The sequence below is a fragment of the Chenopodium quinoa genome, unplaced genomic scaffold (genome assembly GCF_001683475.1).
Source record: "Chenopodium quinoa cultivar QQ74 unplaced genomic scaffold, ASM168347v1, whole genome shotgun sequence".
Lineage (NCBI taxonomy): Eukaryota > Viridiplantae > Streptophyta > Magnoliopsida > Caryophyllales > Amaranthaceae > Chenopodium > Chenopodium quinoa.
Window position 1 is genome coordinate 5411148 of NW_018744704.1, and position 24248 is coordinate 5435395.

At 37.6% G+C, this 24248-nt stretch overlaps 1 protein-coding gene across 1 annotated transcript; it reads right to left on the reverse strand.

Annotated features, from left to right (window-relative positions):
• Nucleotides 1-19474: 19474 nt before the first annotated feature.
• LOC110702955 (transcription initiation factor TFIID subunit 9-like) lies at nt 19475-23024 on the reverse strand. The gene is made up of 5 exons (XM_021880719.1): nt 23012-23024; nt 22517-22567; nt 21582-21745; nt 20136-20405; nt 19475-19835 (listed from the first exon to the last, which is right to left on the reverse strand). The coding sequence occupies exons 4-5, from the start codon at nt 20391-20393 to the stop codon at nt 19587-19589; spliced, it is 507 nt and encodes a 168-aa protein (XP_021736411.1). The 5' UTR covers nt 20394-20405; nt 21582-21745; nt 22517-22567; nt 23012-23024; the 3' UTR covers nt 19475-19586.
• Nucleotides 23025-24248: the final 1224 nt, after the last annotated feature.

The following is a 24248-nucleotide window of genomic DNA, read 5'->3' on the forward strand; positions in this document are numbered from 1 at the left end:
CATTTTATGTCTAAAAAATTGAAAAGACAGATAATTTGTTAGAGATCAAGAAATCACAAGAAATATACAAAATGATATATAGATTTGTGAGTTTAATTTCAAGTATAAAAAGCAACGAATAATGATTTAGGATTTAAATTATTTTAAAAATAAAAAATTATTATCTTTTCACATTAAAGATTTTATCCTAATATGTAACCAATGAAATATCATATTTACAATTTTTTTTTGAAAGATATCATATTATTGTATATTTCTTGCAAATTTTTGTTTTGTTAATTTTAGATCTAATTTATCTTTAAATCTCTTTAAAAGTAAAATAAATTTCTAAATGCACACTAACTGTTTGACAAAATACCCTAATGAAACCTATTATTTTATCAATTTCAAATGTAGATAAAAACTAAGTAAAAGTAAATCAATTTTGTTTTAAAGTAAATAGAAAGATTAAAATTATGATATCCTGATTTCTTAGCTTCCTCATTTCTATGTCATGGCTCTTTGGCTGTTACTCTTTATTAAGAGCTTGTATATGTTGGATTTGTCTACTCTTAATTTCTGCTTTGTTGTTAGGGAACCTTGTTGCTGTATATAGGTGCTTAGAGTATGTTATAATTGCTTTCGGGGCTTGTATGTATGTTAATGTGCTTTGTTGCTGTATATAGGTGCTTAGAGCTTCTCACAGGACGAAAGGCCATTGACACAACTAGACCAAATGACGAGCAAAATCTAGTTACATAGGTAAGCTTTATTTTATCACTCTGATTTAGGGTGACAAAAGTGACTAGAATTATCCTGACCTGATTTACTTGTAACTGTATCATCAGGCACAACTGATATTTAGGGATCCTAAAAGATTTCGGATATGGCAGACTCACGGCTAAATAACAATTTTCCATTGACAAGTCTAAACCAAGCAGTTGAAATATGTGCAACGCGCCTTCAAGTAGAATCATTTGTCCAACCCTTAATTGGTGATGTTGCTGCTCTTAGTTTCCTGGCGATACCTCAACCAAGTACTGGTCCTGCTTCAGCCCCACCAGCAGATGCCCCGCCATCAGAGCAGAAGATGCTCTATGAAATTGAGACCAAAAAGAATAAACCGTCCCAATCAGATGACAGTTTATGGTATGATGATAGTGAGAGCACCCAAAGCGGTTCTGATCAGCGGAATGGAGGAAGTTATCAAAAAGTTGAACAGGGAGAGAAAGACAATAGTAGCCTATATTCAGGGATACCCCTGAGTGGACTTCTGATGCTGAACCACTTGTTGCATTCCAGAGATTTCAGATGAAGCTATAAGATATTGAAAAGAATATGACAAAAAGGAACAATGACAAGAAACTCAAAAATCAACATGGATCCGTTAAGGTTCCATACACTTTACTATATCCAAACACATCAGATTAGCTCAAGTGGTTTTTAGTGTGAAAAAAGTAAATTAAAAAGAATCTAAAGTGAATAAAAAAGACTTTAAAGTAAACCTATTGGCTCAAGTGGTAGAGCGCTATGTGGATGCATAGAGGTGTAGGTTCGATTCCTACATAAATTATCACTAAAAGAAGTAAAAGTAAATGTAAAACACTTCAATGTTATTAAAAATGCCTCAAAAGTGAATCAAAAATCATAATGTAAATCAAATTATCTCAAAAGTAAATAGAAAAACTAAAAAGTGGATCAAAATATATATATCTCTAAAGTAAATCCCTATATCTCTAATGTAAATCAAAATAGCTCGAAAAAGAAATCAAAAGTAGAGCAAATTATGTCACAAAAGTTAATCACAATTACTCTAAAGTAAATAAATGAGTAAATCAAAAGCTGGTGCTGCCCTACTGCTGGTGCGGTGAAGGTTAACACAGATGCACATATTGGTGCTGACGGTTTTGTGGGGCTGGGCATTGCTATCAGGAACGAAAATGGTGGGTTAGTAGCAGCTGCAGTGTAGAAGGTGGGTGCAAGGTGGGATGTGGAGCTTGCTGAAGTAGCAGCAGCAAGGCTGGGTGTTCTGATTGCACGCCAAATGGGGCTGTCAAGGGTTGAATTGGAGAGTGCTGCATACAATGTAGTGCATAATATTGAGCAAGAGGCTTCTGGATACTCCCCTTTATTCCTACTATATGAAGACATCAAGAGATTGAAGCAAGTTCTCTTCTTTTAAATGTAGCTTTGTTCGTCGGATGGGTAATACATTAGCACACCTTGTAGCTAGATACAATGCTAGTGAGCCGTAGTTTGTATGGTTTGACAATTTCCCCCAAAGCTTCTTAACTTTGGTGTATCTCGATTTGATTGAATAATATTGCTCGACTAACGTTCCCTCAAAAATATCAACTCAAAAGTAAATCAAATATCATTAAAGTGAATAAATAATAGGAAAAATTCATGGGAATAATCCCACCTTTAGATTATTTTTTAATAATCCGACCTGTACCCCCCATTCTTTTTAATTGTCCCAACAGGTCATGTAACCTGTTATAACAGGTTACATGACACGTGACGGCTTGTGATTGGTCAAAAAAAAAATTAGAAAAAAATAAAAAAAAAAGATTTTTTTTTAAAAAACTCAAACAACCAGCACGCAGCTACCAACGGTGGCCCTTCTCCCCAGCCAACTCCCGAACCACCCCCTCCCAACCCCCCGCCACCGGGTTTCACCACCGAACCAGCCCTAACACCGGAAATCGGTCTCCCAACCCTACCCACTTCGGGAACCATCGCCAATGTTGAAACCCTACCCCCTTAACCCCTTCCGCTGCCTTCCCCCACCGCCAGAATTCACCGGAAACCCACCCCTACCCTCGAATCCTCCCCCTTCCTTTCCCTCCCTTTTCCCCGCCACCTTGCCGCCTCTAACTCTTCCCCCAACCACCCCATCCTTATTCTCCTCCCTTTCCGACTCCCAACCCATACCCCTATCCCGTCTCTTTCCGGCCATCCCCCACCCACGAAACCCTTAAAATCGGCTGAAGTCCCCACCACTGCACCCCTTATTCCTTCTCTATCACCCCAAACCCTTCACTTGTGAATTCGTCCGCCATTTCTTGCTTAAAACTCTACTCGCTTATGCTTGTAACGAATTTTCGCTGCTTAATTTGAAGCTTGAATTGATTTGGGGAATAATTGATTCATGCAAACACTGTAGTTTGAAATGTATGTGATTAAAATTGCTTGCAAACACATGCAGTGTCGGGCTGGGTTTAGGGGATGTCAATGATGGGTGGTGGCGGCTGATTTACCGGCGTGGGGGAGAGAGGGGGGTGGGGGTTCGTGGTGGTTGCGTTCGGGGTGGGAGGGTTTAGGGTGGTGGTTATGGTGGGGATGGGGCTGGGTTGCGGATGGGGGTTTGGGGTGGTGGTAATGGCTGGGACTTGTGGAGGAGGTGGCTACGTTGCTATTTTTTTTGTTTTTTTTTTTTAATTTAATATTTTAGACAAATTGTATAGTGATACGTGTATTTTAAACCAAAAAAAAATTGACCGGTTTAACCGGTTTCTGGTTAAATGGGACCAATAAAAAAGAATGGGGGGTAAAGATCGAATTATTAAAAAATAATCCAAAGGTGGGATTATTAAAATCGAATGGCCCAAAGGTGGGATTATTCCCATGAATTTTTCCTAAATAATATTATCTTTAAAGTAAATAAGAATTACTGAAAGTTAACTAGAAAGACTTAAAAGTAAATATAAAAATGATATTTAAAATCAAATGGTTTAAAGCATTCAAAGAACCTACGTGGGATTCGAACCCACATTTTTTGTGCATTTGCACAATGCTCTACCTATTGAGCTAGTAGGCTATTATAGAGTAAGAATAATTAGTTAACACAATCAATTGTTTTTAGTTTCTTTATAAAGGAAATAACAAAAGTAAATATAATATACTCCAAAGTAAATAAGAAAAGCTTAATCACAAAAATCACATCTCCTTCCAACCATATTCAATACACACCCAATTTACGAGCCATAAGGAGCCTAAACATTGCTACTGCTGCATTTTCAACCTCTAACCTTCCTGCCATGCATCATAAAGCAGTCCACACAATCCTCCCATCTTGTTATGAGCCACGACACCCAGCCCGCATAATCACTACCTATTTGCACTGGTATTGTTTATTTTATTGACACTAGGACTATTGTTTCAGCTCCCCCAAAAGAACAGAGTGGTGGAGTTTGGAAGCTTGCAGACCAGTGGATGTCAACAATAGTCCACACTGTCATCTACTGTTGCCTCATCACCATCATCCTCATCACACACAAGCAATATGGTCAAACCCTCAAAAGAAATCAAGGCCATTCATGTGCTCACACTACACACAACACAACTCAAATTTCAGACTTGAAATCATAAAGTGTCAATAATTATGACCTGATTAGAACCCTAATACTCCAAATATTCAAATAAATTTCATAAAAATATTGTCATAATCAACAAGTGATTAATCAAATGCAATACTTCTTCGGTCGAAACACTAATTCAATCAAATAGAAATAATAATTCAATCAAATATAAATTAAAATACTAATCGAAACGCTAAGAATTCGACAATAAATAATAATTCACTTACCTCAAAAGTAAATGATGAAATTAGGACTGAAATTTCGAGATCAGCAAGGTGCAAGTATTAGATGCTGAAGACAAATCTACGACGAAAGTGAAAGTGAGAAATTGAAATCGTTAAAGAGAAGAGAGAGAAAGTTAGAGTAAGAGAGAGAAAGAGAAATGAAAGTAGTCGAAACAAATCAGAAAACAATCAAAATACAAATTACAAAAATGCCCTTGATGAGGCGGGCGAAACTTTATCCGTCGGATCAAACAAAATCAACGAATCATATGAGTTCCCAATTCCTATTATAGACCAAGGTTCTCACATGATCTTGATTCTATATATATAATTGTGCATTGCACAGGCTCAAATTTAGTAACTAATATATAAAGCTAAACTTTTAGCCGAACCACGAGTTATATGATTATTATTATTATTATTATTATTATTATTGCTATTAAATATTAATTATTATTATTATTGCTATTAAATATTAATTATTATTATTATTATTAAATATTTATTATTATTATTATTATTATTATTATTATTATCTCAAAAACAGAAAAAGTTATACAACCTACAATAAATTAGTGGGAAGCCGAGATACAATCTGGGCCCCCACTCCTCTAGCTATAGCAAAGCCTACCCTAATGAAGATATGAGCTGCAGCACAAGCCCCAATGTCTTGTGTCGTTGAGAGCCTCTGAACCCGTTTCAGCAACGCAACAACCTCCTTCTCTAATTCCCCAAGCGAAGAAAAGGAGAAGGGAATGAAACCATATCCAATCAGCTGGCAACTAGCTGCATACTTCACCCGCTTCCGATGAGCCGCATCAGCCACAACCCGTCCAGGAACAAAGTCAAATAGCCCCGTCTTTGTCAAAGGAGAAAACCCTGTTAAGTCCACACATACACATCGCGACCACGATCCCAGGAATAAAGTAGCACATCAACAGGTTTGAGGGTCCCGTCATTCCCTCTAGACAAGCCTATATCAACCTCCTTTCTTGCTGAAATCCCAGATCTGTAGCAGATATCAACAAGGGTATCCCGAACAACATTATGCCGATGTTTAATACCCACAATACCAGCACACGACACCGCGTGATCACCGAAAATATCCCTAGTAAAAACCCGAGAACAAGCAGAGCACGGCGCCGAGACAGAGAACAATAGAACACCCATCCGGTAGCACAACACACATCGGGAAGTCTTTGCGTTCATCGTCTGTCCCGACCCCGAAATAGGAACCGCCCGAAGCCAAGCAGTGGTGTGATCTCCTTGCTGCGATTTCCACAATGTTGATTGACGAGAAGATAAAGAGAAGGTGAATTTTGCAGAATCGGTAACCTTTGTGAAATATATATTTGTCAATTTCTTCATGAGTTTAGGGGTAGCGACCTCACTAAGATTACTCAAAATTCAGACTCCACCGTTCTATTGAACAGGCTCAACGCATCCTCAAAGGCTCGACCAAGGCCAACAACGCCAGCATGCCGTAGAAGCTTTGTTTGCAACCCAGCAGACTGTAACCGCAAAGCAAGAAAAGCATAATGACGAACATCACCTGCGGAATAAACACCAAGCCCACCATACGCAAAAGGTAAGGTGGCAAGCCGCCACTACCAATCGCCAAACCCAGGCCCTGGAGCAGCAACGATACGCTCCAAGGAAGATCGAAGAGCCTCGACGAATGTGCGCTGAGCCTCCTCAAAAGTACTAGGTAGACAAGTACGCCAAGCAAAGTAGAGTTTAGAAACTCCGGTACATGCCCTAAGCAACAACAGCTCGCACTGTGGATCATCAAGCTTAGCCACCTTATCCATAAGCGCAATGGTCTTGGTAACCCTTTGCATCACAAGTTCACCTCCAAACCCAGAATCAGAACTAGCCGGACCACCAAGCAACTTAACACCACGGAAGGGTCGAGCAATATTAGGTGGAAAGACACCCACAAGCCTGCTTCGGGGGTCTTCTGTAGGCCAGAAAACTTCAGTTTTTTCCACATTAAGATGTAACCCAAAATAAGGCCCTTCCTTCATAATCAACTGTAGAACCTTCCCCACCACCAACTTGTCACCAATAACAGTGTCGTCATCCAAATACCAAGCCTGAAGACATACATCAAAAGTGTCTCTGATTTTACACACCAGAGGCTGTAAAACAAAAAGCAGAGGAACAAGGGGATCACCCTACTGCACCCCTTGAGACGACCATAAGGTGTGGTCCCCGTAATACAATCTAGCTGGATTAGAGTAGCAGAATTCAACCCATTGCGAAAGGCCCGGACAACGACGACGAACTTCACGTAACATGACCGCACGATCAACTAGATTGAAGGCATTTTGAAAATCCACCAACAACATAGAAAGACCAACATCGGAACCACAATCCTCAATCAACCAATTCACAGCATGAAGAATCGCCTCACCTCCCGAAGAAACCCTAACACCAAATTGGAGACCATCACAGTAACTTCCTAAAGACTGGCCAACCATAACAGCACCGACCTTCGAAACCAGACGCCGCCAAACAGTACCCGCAGGTATAAGACAAATACCACCACCAGGCTTGACAAGAGGAGTGAGAGGAGCACTAGCAATATACTCCCCTAGTTCCATAGGACATGTTCTAACTAGAAAGAGATTAACCACCCCGGAAATAGAGTCAACTAACTCATCTAAGACAGCCACAACAGCACCAGTCAAGCAATCCATAAGGTGCTGAGCACGTAAACCGTCCCTACCACAAGATGTTCCACGCGGAAAACTCTTAATCCGATCCAAAACTACAGCAGGAGTAGTAACGAGATGAAGGTGATCCACAGGTATATTAGGCAAGGATGGAGCTGGAGAAAAAGGGTGCTTTAACTGTAAATCTGCAAGAGTGGCCTCATTATAAGGAGCAACGCGTGAAGAAGAAAGAACCCGGACTGCAGCGGTGTAATGATCTTCACATATCTTCCTACGACACTGCTTGATACTACGCTCTTCCAAATCAAGGTCCTCATCATCAATGACCGACAAAGTAGGAGAATCCTCTGCTAGAGTTTCCCTCACAAGCTGCAAACTACCACCCGGTGCACTCCAAGAACTAATAGCACGGGAAATACACTCTTCCTGATGCCGACGTCTCACTGAAGAACGAGACTCGCGACCACTCCGCGGGCGAAAGATTTTGAGGGTGCAAAGAGGTAACATTAACAAAGAGACCCAATTAGAAATGTCATCATGCTTAGAGATCACCTTATCAAGAGCACCCTTTAGAGCCCGAGAAAACCCCAAACGACGCTTGGGAAGGATAGACTTCACAGTGCGAAACCCCTTAGAGAACAAACTATCAAGGAGAGCCACATCAAAACCACCGTTATGATTTCGCAACAAACCATCCACATGTCCAGTACGAGCAGGAGAAGAGGGAGCTTACGGCTTGGTGAAATTATGAAGCACAAAACGAACAATACCATCGCCTTCATCCGAGGGTGACACGTCCTCACCCGAACCATGACGGCACTTAGAACGAAGCGTATGCATTTTGTAGCAAATCCCACATAACCAAATCCCCACACGCAAAAAAGTAACCTCTGCCTCAGTGTAGATAGCCAAATTAGAAGTAAGAGAATGTCGGGTGATATCTCGCGCACCGATATAACAATGATGATTACTAAGATGCTTGATTAGAGAACTTCTAGTAAGGCCATTACCACTCCCATCTTGACAACCACTTAGACCCACAAAGGGACAATGAAACTTCACAACGGCAGCCGACATAGCTGCCCACAACCACTACCAAAAACCACAGCACAAAACACCAACAAAACAACCAAAACTGCATGCAAAAACTACCAAAAACAGCAAGCAAGAAATGACGCTAGAAACTAACCATAGGCTGCCTGAAAACAGAACCTCTGCTGCTGCTAGAAGGTAGCCAACTGGTATTGGAAAAACGGTTGGAAAAGGCACCCCAAACTGCACCAAAGTCGCACCCAAAACTGCCCCCAAAAAAATCGAGACCAGAAAAATGAAAACTGATACCAGAAATTGGAAAACCGTAGCCTAAGAAAGCCGCCTGAAAACAACCACAAAAAAGCCTGAAAAACGAGCAAAAACTGCTTGATAATCGACTGAAAACAAGCCTGTAACACGATCAGAAAACCGCGAGAAACTCGCCCCAAAAACAGCCCGTAGAACCACGAGATTATGCCTGTATACAACCTAAAAATCAGGCCATAAATGAAGCCAATCTATAAGGAAAACCGACGCGAAAAACCCCCGGAAAAAGTCGCCTGAAAACAGCCACAAAAACGCTAGATAAACACCTTTGAAGGCTGCACTACAGAAGCCCGATTCCACCCGGAATTCGCCCAAAAAGAAGAACAAAAGAAGCCTAAATTCGCTGGACCTAAGTGCACTGCCACCGAGAAACTGAAGCCGCCGGAAAAGTGACGTGGAACCCTACTCAACCCTACCCTAATCGTCCAAACCAAGAGAATTATTATTATTACTTATTATTATTATTATTATTATTACTACTACTTATTATTATTATTATTATTACTATTACTATTACTATTAGTATTACTATTATTATTATTATTACTATTATTATTATTATTATTATTATTATTATTATTACTGTTACTGTTACTGTTACTGTTACTGTTACTGTTACTGTTACTGTTACTGTTACTGTTACTGTTACTGTTATTATTATTATTATTATTATTATTATTATTATTATTATTACTATTAATGTTATTGTTACTGTTACTGTTACTGTTACTGTTACTGTTACTGTTACTGTTACTGTTACTGTTATTGTTACTGTTATTATTATTATTATTATTATTATTATTATTATTATTATTATTATTATTATTATTATTATTATTATTTTTTTTATTTTTGTTATTGTTATTATTTTTGTTATTGTTATTAAAAAAAACCCAATATTGGCTTTTATCACCTACTTTTTTTTTATTTTATTTTACCACCACAAAAAAAAACCCCAAAAATTGTCTTTTACCACCTGCTGCAAAAAACCTTCCGTTAAATCTAATGGAATTAAAAAATTATTTTGATTTTCGTGCCAAAAACATTGATTCTAAATGTTTTGGGGGTTATTTTAGTCCTTAAGGATCCGATTTGAGGTCAAAATTGACAAAAACTTATTTGAAATTTACGTGTTTCATGATAACTTGTTATTTAATATGATTTTAGGGTGTTATTGAACCTTGATTACTTGATAAACTGGTGTTTTGGTTCACTTTTACTCTATTTTTATGCAATTTTTATGTACCTATGCTTCACAGGTTGTTAGTGTTTTTGTTGAGATTTTAGGTCCAAAGACGACCAATTAAAGCCCCTGGATGATAAACCAAGGTTGGAAGCAAGAAGATGATGGGAAGAAGTCATGGAAAAGGAGTCCAAATTAAGAAAAAAGAGAAAATTGCAGTGGAGTGGCCTCTCCAAGGAGTGGCGATGTCGCTCCTTCAGCACAGTCTCTCCAAGTCAGTAGAGAGGCCTCTCCTGACCCAACCAGAAGTTTCTGCCTCCTTTTGCAAAATTGAATATATCAGGTGGCGCGGCCTCTCCAACTTGAGGCACGGCCTCTCTAGGTCAGCGGAGTGGCCTCTTTATCCTGCTGTTGAAGTTCTTGCCTCCCCTTGGCAGAATTGGAAGAATAATGCGGAGAGGCCTCTCTAACATAGGTGCGCGACCACTCCATTTGGGGCACGACCTCTCCACCTATTTGAAGATCAAGCCCTCTCCACCCCAACAAGGCGCGGCCTCTCCATGCCTTGGCTGGCCGCGCCCGATAGTTCCTACGACATTCCTTTTACGGAGTTTACTATGTAGTTGGGGGCGATATATATAAATAGTTCCAGGGTTCTTTTGTACGGAGATCGAATTTCCTAGAGTCTTTCCTCTTAATTTGTAGTTTTAGAACATCAAAAACTCTCAAATCATTAGTTAGCTTTTAATTCTTAGCTTAGAAATCTCAATTCAAATCATTGTAGAAGAAAAGTTCCACCATTGTTACTCAATTTGAAGCTTCTTAGTAATTATCATATTTCTTACTCTTTTCTTCTATCTTCTCTCTACTTAGTTGTTAATTACTTGCTTAATTCTTGTATGCTTAGATTGTTAATTAGTTTAATTCTTAGTTTGAATTTGTTCATGAATTGCTTGAAATCTTTCATTGCTTTAATTTTCATGGATTATGAGTAGTCTGATTTCTAAGGTTTGGGTAAAATCCTCAATGTAATCACTAATAACTTGTTGCATGTGATAATCTTGAAAGGAATGGTTACCTTTGATCAAGTGTATTATTCCAATGGAGGGTTCAGAATTAATTAAGAAAGTTAATAATTCAGTGAAGTTAAGTAATCGAAATGTCTAACTGGAGGTCGCTTCTAAAAGGAATGGTGTCCTTCGAACAAGTGTATTATTCCGATAAAGGGTTCAGAATTAATTAAAAAGCTAATAATTCAGTGAGGTCAAGTGATCAGAATGCCTAGCTGGAGGCCGCTTCTAATCATTTATATTAATGAATAATTAATATTACAGATTAATCTTGATTGAACCCTACGGGTCACACCCAATCGTGTAACCGAACCGCAACGACGAATTAATTCAAAGGATTAAACAAGTCGATAGAGATTTTACGGACTAAGACGTCGGATTCCAAGCTCAGAGCGTCGAATGTCGAGTCTTTTCAAGGAATTGACGAGACGAGAAAATAAGTCAAATGACAGGTCATCGCATCTAGCCTCGGATTGGCCGAGCCAACCGAGGACTTGGCCGCGCTAGCTAGCATGGCTGCTAGCCATGGACTAGTCTCGACAGCAGGCACAGCAGCCACGCGTGTGCACTGGCCGGGCATGCTAGCCAAGCTAGTTAACTAGTAGTGAAGGGGGGCCATGCGTGCGTCGCCATGTGAGCGCTCTAGTAGCGCTAGCATCAGCTTGCAAGCATGCAAACAGGACAATGCTAGCAGCGCTAGCACCAGCACGCAAGCACGCGAGAAGGCCTAGCAGCAACCCGCTAGCTTGTGTGGGCTTGTAGCAAGCTAGCAGGCCCAGTCGAGGGCAAGGCTGCTAGCTAGGCGAAGCCTTAAGGCTCAAGGCATGTGGTCGGTCTTCCTTGTGTTGACCAAGTATGTGTGTTGGTGGGTTTATGCTTGCTCTCCAAGGATGGGTTTGTAGTCCTTACCTACTCTCTCCCTCATGTTGACACTTGTCATTTGACTATTGCATAGCTTATTTAATTTAATTTGGAATTAAATTAATTTCTTACTTTCACATTTTACCAATTATCCCACATTGAAAGATGATGGGAATTCTTGGGGACATTTCCCTATAAATACCCATCATATGGCATTGGGAAATTCACTTGAGTTGGTGAACTCTAATGGATCTCCAAAAGAAAGAAAACCTTTGTTCGTAAACTCTAAGTTATTTTTGGTCTAGCCCCGACTAAGCTTCGAGGTAGGGACCGGTTACGGTTCGGTAGCGAGTGTGTGAGCCGTTGGAGGTTCTCGCACTTGCGGAACTTGAAGCTTACAAGTCCGAGCTCAACAGTTAAGCGAAGCACGCTACAAGAATGAGCATTCTTTTTCTCTCTTCTCTCTCTTCTCTAATGTTTATGTTTATTTGCATGCTTTTATTTATGTTGTAATTATTATGCATGCGATCCGGTTATCGAGTTTGTTTCCGCGCGGTGTTAGACACTGAAAAACCCAACAGCGGTATAAGAGCCTCTTGCATTTAATTTTTACAACTAAAATTAATTAAGGTGATTTATAATGGATTTAAATTTTTGGTTTTGCTTCCTAATTAGATTAGGAGCTCGTTTTTAATTGGATTAAAAGCGTATATATGTTATTTTTGGCTTACGAATTCTGATTTTGACTCAAAATTAGTGAATTTTGGGTGGAATCGATGTTCTAAACCATTGTTTACCCACAAAGTATTTAAAAATGGCCTTCCAAAAGCCAAAATCCACCCAGAAAGTGGTTTTTCGTTTTTGACGAAATTTTTTAAATCTTTAAACCATGATTAATTATGGCATGCAATTGTTGGATTATGTGTTTGATTAAACAATTAATATTCTGCAATTTTAACCCTCATTAAGCATGTTTATGAAGTCATAATTGGTGCTTAATTTGGTTAGTTCTTATTTTCACATACACTTGCAATTTCACATTTTTGCAAATTTAATTGCTTGGAGTGTGAATGTTTATGGTAAAAAATGTATTTTTGAAGCCCCTAAAATGTTAAAGATTCAATCTTTAATTGTTTATTTGGTTGGATCTTAACTTTCTAAATCCACAATGAACTAATTTTTGGTTTTAATCATTTTTGAGTTGATTAAAATCTTAAATGTTCAAACTTGTGCTTGAAGTATTATTGTTCTTCATATTGGAAGATAACAATATTCAAATGTGCACAAGTGAGTGTTGGATAAAAAAATTTCATTAGATGAATAATTATTTATTCAACTATTTTTGTCAAATCTCATTATTAATTATGTTGGTTAAATTAATTGTGAGAATAGCCCTTAATTTTGTAGCTTCAAGTTGAGCCAAAAATAATTTAAACAATGGTTCTTGAATTAATTTTGGTTTGTGCACTAATGAATTTAATTAAGTTGGACTTGTTTTATTTTCATTTTGCTTAATATTTGTTCTAAAAATAATTTAGAATTAATTTTTATGTCACACAAAAAAATCGGAATGAAATTATGAGGCACTAGCACGTAAAACGAGGCACCAAGCCTCGAGCACAAAATCTCGGCCAGCTGGGCTGCTTATGCAACTCGCATGTGGTTGTCGAGAGTGTGTGTTGCGCTGGTGATTTGGTGTGTGCGAGCAGCTCCCTTGGTGCGACATGGGCTTACATGTGGTGCGGTGTGCGGCTACTAGGTAGCACGAGCCCGCACAGCAGCATGGCCTGCGCAGCGAGCACTAGCGTGCATTGGAAGCACACTGCAAGGGCCAGCATAATGCGCGAGCAATGCTGTCAGCCACTAGCGAGTAGCAAGTGGCTTGGCGCAGCAGTGGCTGTACGGGGCAGCACCCATGCATGGCAGTCCGAGGCTTGGTGCCTAGCAAGCCGAGCCTCGTGGCTTGGATGCTAGGCACTCGGTCGTAAGGGGCTATTAATTTTGCGATTTTGAGGTTTTTCGTTTTTAATTAAAACGAGGCTAGGCCTCGATTTTTCCCACCTCTTGCAAAATAATTTGGCAAAATTTTGGGTTAACCGGCTTAATTAATTTTAATTGGATTAATTTCAATTAAGTTGGATGTGGAATTTAGTGGGAGCTTCATTAATCGTTTTGAGCTATTATTATTGCGTTAATTCACATAATCGGATAACAACTTTGACTAGTTTTAATTACGCGTGTTAATTGGATTAACTACCTAAGTTAGTAACTAGTTTTGCGCTTGTTTTGAATTGTTGCTTAAATTATTTGTATAATGCATGAGCCATCCACGTTGGTGAATGGATAAATGGAATAGATATTCTAATGCAGGTTTTACAAAATGGCAACTAGTGGGGCCCGACTATGATAGTAAATACGAACTGCGTTCCGTTTTGTATTTTTGTAAATACGGACTGCGTGCCGTTAAGTATTTTTGTACTTCAATTATTTAGATTAGTCCTAGCTTTTCTAGTAGTTTCATAATTGGTGGTGATGTCTCAAAGGCTAAGAAGACGAAGCCAAGAAGATGCAACGAAGGGCGTTAAAGATTTGAAGACTCAAGTTTCAAGGGGTCATGCTAGTTGCCTAAATGCATCTTTGCCTTATATATTTTGTTTATATATATATATATATATATATATATATATATAATTGCGATATTAGATGCATGTTTAGGATTTTGAATGTTGAATGATTAGTTTAGTTCACTTAAAATCAACCAACATAGAAACCCTAAGTCCCAAAGAATATTGAGTTAAATATGCCATTCCAAAATGACACTTACGAAACTAATGTGAATAATAATGGGCTATGCCAAAGCAAGGCGTTACTACTTTCCTAGGGAAGTAAGGTATGTTGGTGCGCTTGCCAAAGTAAGGCATCATATACACGTTAGTTTTGGTTAAACTCAATGATATCAATAAGGAGTCTTTAGATGTCGTGGCTATGGAGATAAACGTCAAGAAAGCATTAGATGCGACGTTTTACGAACCAAGAGTAGCTTAGAGCTATTAGCAATTAGATTGCTTACCTTAAAATATTACGTGTTAAGACAAGTCAAAGCATGCTTAATCACTTTTTGATTTTTGGGATCTTGGAATTGTTTTATTCTCGCCTAATTGGGACAAATTTTAAATGTGTGGATAAAAAGCTTAATAAGATTGAAAGTTTGCATGTGTGCTTTAATTTCAAACTTATTATGTTATTATCTTGATCAATGGTTATACTTTGCACTTATATTTGTAGTATTCTAAATCAAATTATAATGTTTCCAACGATTGGTAAAAGGAAATCTTTTGAGAATGGTTCTCAAGGAAAGAAAAGGCATTTCTAAAAATACAACTTCTCATAAATGACTTTTATGGCTTAGTTCGAAAGGGCGGTTGGACATCATGTATTCAAAATACTAAGTATTTTTTGTATAAACATGAAGTATTGAGTTGAAAAACTCAAATTGTCAATAGTTGACAACCAACATATTTTTTCGCTTCATACACTAATGAGTAAGACTCATTTATGTAGTAATTCAAGTACGAATTAAAGGAAAAGATGAAACTTTGTTTTACGGCGAATTAGATGCTTAATTATGCCTAACAAAGTATAAAAGTCAAAACACTTAAAGAAATGGTTCTTAAAAGTTATGAGATGATGTATGATAAGAAATATAGGAAACAAGGAACATTAGAAAGGAATACGAGATTCCAATTCTACCGAAGAGTTCATGTTATCATAGTTAAACTTAGCAACTCATTATCTTCACAAGTATCGAATACTGCTTGAGTGTTCCACTTTTAAAGTGACCTCAAACCATTGAAGTTAAGCTAAGTTATTGACTTACACGTTTGGAATGAAGCAAGTAGTGCTACATCAATTGTAAGGTCATCTACTTTGTTTAAAGACCTTTTAAAGCTAAGGCTAGAACAAATAAATGGTTATTGTGTTCCATAATCAGCAAACGATCTGTTTACACACGGAAAGACTCACATTTAAAGTAAAGAGCAATAGTTGTTGGTTTTATTTGGATGGCATGGTTGTTTAAGCCATGAGTCAAGGATGCTTGATTATAAACAAACATTTCTCTACATGAAAACTCACAAGGTCTAAGTCATGGACATGATTTGTGTTCCAAACATCTTTAGAAATGTCATATCGACAAGAACATACTCAAGGCTCTATCAGATAGACTCTTGAAAGTTGATCGATTCAGAATTGTTCTAAGGCAAGCAAGTCTTACTTGTTGAAATCGACAAAGAAAGGAGCTATTGTGCTTGGCATAGACAATTGACTCCAAAAGCTAACGAGGATTCCATTACTTCAACGTTTTCACAAGAATTTGAATGAATATGACTATATTCATCAAATGTGAACAAACTGGATCTTGAGTAACTCAAAAGTTCAGTGAAGTATAGAATCGACTTGGCAAGATATCAAAACGTCTAGATTAAATCGAACGATGTTTGCTTGAGCCAAGAGTGATCATATCAAGGTTATGGAATTGGAATTTCATGATTAGCTCCACAAAGAATACAATGTGTCTTGACGGATACCATGATGTCATTTGGAAATGACTCGAATGATGATGGATCACATCCCTTCCTATAAATTTCTTAAAGATTTGCACAAATGACTAATGTTACACTAAATAAAATGTCGAAGCTAAGAAAGGACACCATATTTAGTTATGGATAGAAATAGTTTCTTGCATCTTTTCAAGTATATGTCTAGGGCTCTTAGCTCAGTGGGAGTTCATTGGCTCAGTGGGAGCTAAGTGGCTCAATGGGAGCTAAGCGGCTCAATAAGGGCTAAGGTAGCTCGAGTGGGAGCTAACTGTTTGTTTCACAACAAACTTTTACCCAAAGACAATATACACGTCTCTTTGTAAGCATTTAAGTGAGACTACAGGCATTACTTTCACTACCTGATTGAGAACATAGTATTTGTTGCTCTAAGTGATGTCTTTCTGGAAAATAACACATTTCCAAAACAACATGTGGGAGGAAAATGAACTCAATGACCATCAAGATTAGCAACAAACTAGAACTTAGAATCTCGGAAGACTTTAGAAGGGCTTCATGAGAATAATTGATCAAGAATACTCAAAGGACTTTACAAGTGACTTAAGAGAGAGTTCATTACTCATAAAACTTTAGAAGTATTGGAGTAAGATCAATATAATCAAAGGGCTTTAAAAGCACCTTGAAACTCAGTGTTTGATGCAATTACCCCATATAGGTATAGAATTCACCAAAGGCTTGGATTGAATCCTATAAATTTCTTTTAAGTTAGAAATAAACCTAAGACTTACAAGCATACTATTCACCATTGTATGGTGAGGGAATAGTGTCTTATAAATTAGCTACGACAAATCCAAATTCCGAATAATGGTTAGAGGCCATAAAATCTGAAAAAGACTCCACGTTTGAAAATCATGTTTGAAACTTGATTAATTTGCATGAAGGGTAAAAATCCATCAAATGCAAATAAGTTTTCAAGGAGAAAACTAACAAATATGAAAATGTATATGCATACATAGCTAGATTCGTTGAAAAAGGTTACAATTAAATTCATGGCTTTGATTTAATAAAACCTATTCACTAATCGGAATGCTTAAGTCTTTTCATGATTATTCTAGCAAAATTGCGCATATGAAATATGGAAAATAGATATCGAAACCGCCTTCCTAAAAATGGTATTTTGGAAGAGACTATGGATATAATCTAAGGGTTTTGTAAATCTAAATAATGCTATATTTGAAAGCAATCTCAAGAAATCTATTGGTGGATTGAGAGAAACGGTGCATGTAGGAACTAGAATGTGTATTCTCATAAAGTTAGAAAAAGGTTTGGCTTATAGAGAAACATATAAATTCTTATAGATAGGAAGTTTGTGGAAGCAAAAGTCAATTTTGTAAGGTCCAATAAGAAGTTAACGAACTCTATTGTAAAATAACTATCAAATGCTAAATGCTTAGATTTGAAAGAATTTTTCAATGACGGACCAAGCTAAAGGCGATACTTAGTACATAGTGGGAATTAAGATCTATTTGATAGACCTAATAAAATGTTGGAACGAGTAAAGGAATTTACCGTGTTAAACATGAAGGACCTGAAAAGGCTTTCGACCCATACGTATAAAACTAAGCAAATGTTTGAACTAAGTACAAGCTAAGAAAATACTAAGTCAAACAAGAAAGACTCTGGTAGAGACTTTCAACCGTATCATATAGCAAACAGTTTAGCAAGACTCGGTGAAACTAGATGAGCTAAAAGTCACATGAATGGAATGAAATTGGGAATATTTCAGCAATTGAATCCATCATGTATGTTACGACATGGAATCGTCACATGACCTGCATGCTTAGAGCATGACAAGTATAAAATACCAATCAACTTGAATCTAAACAATGGAACGTTAGATTATGATCAAGAACATCTGGAGTACTTAGTTAAGTAAAAGGATGAGTTCTTGATGCATGGAAACAAATATAATTTGGATATTGATGTTGCAAGCACAACCTTAGCAAGGATTAGATCCTTGATGAGGAAGTCATTTATAAGCACGAGGTTAAGACGCGTCGTGACTTAAGAATGGCAACATGAACTTATGTCCATGTATATTGTGCGGAAATTTAAGGTAAATTTCCATAATCACAAATGATTAGGATATCCAAATCATTATGAGCCAGTTGAAGTAAAATCCAAGCAAAGCATCATTAGGAAATCTGCTAAAGTATACGTTGAGAACATTGCAGCCTTAGAGGCAATAATAAGGAAGTTGTTGAATGGATAGTTCATTGTTGAACTTTGATGATTGTAGGTTGTCAAGTTGAAGACCTGAAATCATGAAAACAAGTAGGAGCCATCACTTGGACAATTAATCCTAAATCGCATATAATCCATAACACTCTCAAATCTTATCATCTTATTATGAGAGTTTTTGATAATGAAGATGCTAAGTTTTTCAAAGTAATCGTAACTAAACCTATGCAATAAGTGAACCACAACATTCACAATTGCATAAAAGAAATCAAGCATATTACATATGGGTGTGATTTCTATAAATGTTTTGTGAAGAGTATTACTCTTAAAACATTTGGGGAAAACCATTTATCATAAGATGAAACGTTGAAAAGTTTCATAGTGAAATAAAATTTTAACTAATAATTCCACAAACTATTTAATTTTGGTTTAGAATTAAATAATGAGTCCATTCGATTTGACGATATTCAAAATAGGGTATTAAGACCATGACTTGGATAAAGAAACACCTTTCACTAGACGAAAAAGATAAAAAGGCACCGGTTCAAACCCCCCCTTTGGCACTGGTTTTGAACCGTTGGGTATTTGAGGGATGCTAAATCCATGAAAATTTGGCACCGGTTCAAAACTGGTGCCAACTAAAGCATTTAGCACCGGTTAACCGGTGCTAACTACATGATTTGGCACCGGTTAACCGGTGCCAACTACCATGGCGCGATTTTTTTTTTATTTTCAATACTATAAGCACCGGTACAAAGAAAGAACCGGTGCAAAAAATCCCACTTTAGGCACCTATTCTTGCTTTGAACCGGTGCCAAAAGTCTCAAAAAAAAAATTTATAAACTTTTGGCACCGGTTCTGGTCCAAACCGGTGCCAAAAATACCCCAAAAAAATAAAAAAAAATAAAATTTTTTTTTGCATTTTTTTCACTTAAATTGATATAGAAGCATTAACATATATATAAAGTTACATATTTTCATTAAAAAAGGCTGTAATATTACAATTTTCGTCCAAAAAAATTAAATAATCCAGACTTATCTCTGATCGACCTTTCTTGCATTTCATTTAACTAGCTATCCTGGTCTTGTGCTGGTGGCTGCTCTGCTGGTTGTGGCTGTGTTTCTGCATTGATGGTTGTGGCTGTTCTGCTTTTGTGGCTGTGTTTCTGCTCTGTTCAAGATGGCTGGGTGATTGGTTTTGCTTCTGTTCAGGCTAGCTGTCTTGTGCTGGTGGCTGCTCTGCTGGCTGATGTGTTGTTGCGTATTCAGGCTGACCTGCTGCTCTGCTGTTTGCTGTGCTGCTGTTTCTGTTCTGCTGCGCCGCTGTGCCAAAAATAGAACTTCCTCTTCATTTTCTTGACATCAACCTTTTAAAAAACATTCACGGTCCTACACTCATAACAAATCAAATGATATCTTGAACCAGTTCTTACTAGTAATTCTCTCCCGCACATCCAATTCTTGCTACTTATACAATTAGGATCCCAAATGGCCACATGTCAACCTTTTTAAGAAAAGTGGCATTCCTTTCCCAACTTTAGACAATGAGATCATAGCAATAGAGATTTCTATCATATGCACACGTAAACACTTGGATGGGGGTAAAGAGAAAGCTAAAAATACCTCCCGAGGTGGGGGTTGTGAGAAGCTGAAATTCACTTTTGATTGGATAGCAAGCTTAACATCATCGCAGTCAATTGAGGCTTTGCCAGCATGTTCAGAGTAAACGTGTGCATCCGTTAAGACATCGACAGCGTACCTGTACCACAACTCCAGAAACTGGTGCACAACACGGGGCTCATGCTCCTCAACACCCATGGATTTTATCAATGACTTCATAATTTTCGCATCCCTGGGCAAGTCTTCCTCTCCCTCAGCCATGAATCTCCAAACCTGCAACACCACCCAATGTGCATTGTGTATTGAGATACATTATTATTCATTAACCATGAAAGCTCAGATGGAAGAAAGTAAGACAACTTAAAATAGAAGTGTACTGGTAATTTTTTTAATCACCAGTAATTCCCCAATATCATACTTGTATATAAACACGACACAACAACCAAAGCTTTGAGCCACAGGGTCAAGTTGTTCACATAATTTCTAAAATCAGAAACATGTAAGATTCCAGAATTAAGATAACAATTAAGCACTATAATATAGTACTAACAAGAAGATGCAGTAGAGCTTTCTGGGACAAATCCATAATTTCTTAACTGATTACAAAACCCATGATAATCCCTAAATTTTTCGGCAGAGCAATTCTGTAAAAAAAGATTGTCCAACCAAGTAAACTATAGCCAATTCATCTTCAGAATTTGTTGCTCTTCCTTTGCTGTGCTTAAGCACTCAACAATTTTGCAAAAGGCAAAACGTACAAAAAAAAAAAAATAACAAACTGAGTAAATACATGAACAATAGTCAAAGATGAATGATCAATAAATGGAGATCAGTATTAACAGTTGTGTTTCGAAACTCATGTGCATTATTAATGACAGTATGGAAATAGCCTTCTGGAAAGGATATGAGATTTGCATAGTACATGAGAACAGTTCAAGGTAGATTGTCCCATCCCCAAATGCAGTAGTCAATAAAAGGGCGAGACAGAGCCATCCAAGAAGAACCTACATACAATTACACCCACTGTCATAATGGAGATCTACACTCTTCACAAAAATTAATAAGAGAGGTGGTAATAGAGTTGCTCTAACATATTATAGTTTTGAATAAGAACAAATGTCCTTAGACATGATCAAATAAGAGTATAAAACTCTGAACACAGAAGAACTGACAAAACCATAATATCGTTTTTGTCCCCAACCCCTTTAGGTTTTTTTTTTCTTTTTTAAGGGTTATTAAAGAGAGGGGTGGACAGGCTGGACATATTGCATCAAACTCAACATAAATTGAAGCATTTCAAGCTCAATGATCAAAAAAATTCAACACTTACACACATTATAACAGAAAATCAAAACCAACCCATTAAACAAAACCCATAATTCAAACAAACCCAGAAATTTATAACCAATTGCACAAATAATTAACCAACATTAAATTCATAAAACTAACCCAAAACTCGCTCAGAAATTTCAAGAAGCTGATCAGGTGGCTTCCAATAGAAGAATCGACGAAACAGCGCCATGGGATGGCGCTATTTTCCCCAAAATCGGATCCAAAACGATTAATTCCAATGAAACCCAGCCCTAATCCAGATCCAATCAATTGCAATCCAGCTAAATATATACCCAAAATTAAATAATCAAACCCCTCTTCAAAATTTATCAAATTTGGTGCAAAATTGGATAAAATGATCGAATCAAGAAGAATTCAACAACAATCCCAGAAAAATCAAAAGTCGGGAAGAACCCAGAATGTAATTGAGTATATCATATGAGGGCAACCATATCTACTTTCTTAAACAACCTACATTTACATAAATCCAAAAAAAAAACATTAAATCTTCTTCAGTGCATGTCATTGGTACCTCTTATACAAATTCATGAATCTACATAAACATACATCATCTTTACTCAAACCATGTTACAAAGCCAACCTAAAAAATACCCAATTTTCAAAATCTTATAAAGATGCATGATAATCACAAAAATCTGCAGAATTTAAAACTTAAAATTCGGCAAAAACCCATCAACAAAATTTGCCAAAAAAAAATCCAATTTAGGACCAAATAAGTTGGAAAAAAACCCAAAAAATCAAACACAAATCGATCAAATAAACCCCATTTAAAACAAAATGATAAATAAGTTACATTATGCTAGTAGAATCCATTTATACCTTATTTTTGTTGCATTGATACGGAGCCCTCACCCAAAAAAACCAAATAACAAACTTTTTTTGATTGAGATCATTTTATAATGAACTTCTATGGAATACTATAGTTTCATCCCCAAAACACACCAAAAATAAGATCATTTTGTACCATTTTTGCTACTAATAACTAACACATATATAAAACTACAAGAGCATTGGAAAAAATAGCCACTAACCTTTGAATTTGAACTCTTTTTTGAGGAGAAAACAAACTAGATCTACAATTCCTACAAATGATCGAATAAAAAATATTAAAATAAAAAAACTTAGGGTTTATGGTTAATTACTTGAAACTAAATTTAAAAAAATAGGTGGAAGGCATACTTGCTAGTCAGTGGGTGGTCTAAGTTGTTGGGTGGCCGGCGGGTGAGTGGTCTGAGGCGGTGGATCTAGGCGGCTGAGCAATTTAGGTTTAGGGTTAGCAATGTTTTTTTAAAAATGAAAAAAAAAGGAAAAACCATTACCTGGTGGTCGGTGGCCGATGCACGAAGGACGGCTGAGGGGAACGGAGGGTGGTCGGCGGGTAGGACCTACTCTCTCCTTCTCCTACTTATTTTGTTCGACAAAAAATAGAAATAAAACCAGAACCCTAAAATTACGAAATTGAAAACCAAATCAACGACAAACCCTAGATTGCGAAGGAATTCAGTAGATTAAGAAGACCACACTACCTCGAAGCTGCTTCAATGGTGGTGAGAAAGCTCAAAATCGGCTTCAATGGAGAATATAGAGCACGAGTTCAATGGAGGCCAGAGATATGGAGAGAGAAGGAGGTGCCGCTTCAATGGAGTGAGAAAGCTCGTAAACCACTTCAATGGAGAAGGTGAAAATTCGGGATGGTGGAAGAGAAGGCGAAAACTAGAGGGAAAACAGAAGACGGAAAAAACGGGGGGAAAGAAAGAAAAGCAGGAGCCCGGATTTTTTTTAATAAGTTGGCACCGGTTTGAACCGGTGCTAATTAAATGATTGGCACCGGTTTTGGTTGGAATCAGTGCCAACACTGATTTTTTCAATCCCGCCCATTTCTTTTGGCACCGGTTTTCAAGAACCGGTGCTAAAGGGAGGGGTGCCTATTTCATTTTTTCTACTAGTGAGTGAACATTGAATATCATATCGAATCCCTAATCGAAGTCATTTGAAAGTTAGACGACTAATGACCGCGTGAGATTAGTGTGTAGTATGATTTATAGCACCGTTTCTTGTGCTAAAAGGACAAAATTGTCATAAATCATTTACACAGGTATCAGTTTGGAACTATTCTGGATCGACCTAAGAGAATACTTTAAGAGATTAAACAATCGTCATAAGTATATTACTCATTATAGCTATCGGAACTTCTTTCCTCGACCATGAGCATTGTTAGTTATCTTGTTTGAGTACTAATCCGCTTTGATGTTGTCAAAAGTATGCCGTACAAGGGGATTATGAAGGCAATAGTTGGGCGGCTAGGGCCTCTTAGTAAGGGAAGCAGACAATGCAAGACTAGGAATGTCCCCCTATTAACAATAGTGTAGGCGTCGTTCGAAGCGCGCCTACGTTAAGCATGTTGTGAATATGCTTGGCACTCTTAGGAAGTGGGAATTGACATTATACGATTAGGGACAATGATTAGGGACAAAGCAAAGTAGGGAGCCGCCAACAAGTTTTTAAGGAACTTGTAAACCGTTCACGGATCATTTAAAGGCAACCACGATAAAGGGACAACGGTAGGCAACAACGATTGACCCGTGAAGGTTACACCCCATTCAAATCCATGAGATTACTAACTCCATATGGTTCGGAACCACGAAAGGAGGATTGGAGATGATGGTACGAAGTGAGTCATGGAGTCACATTCGCCTGTATTAGCCTCTACTCAATTCTTATCATGAAAAGTGATTAGCATGATATTCAATTACATATTCTCTT

Coding starts and splice junctions, on each gene's coding strand:
- LOC110702955 (XM_021880719.1), bottom strand. CDS start 20,393: ATGGCTGAGGGAGAGGAAGACTTGCCCAGGGATGCGAAAATTATGAAG. Junction 19,836..20,135: donor CACAACCCCCACCTCGGGAG/GTATTTTTAGCT, acceptor TTTTTGGCACAG/CGGCGCAGCAGAACAGAAAC.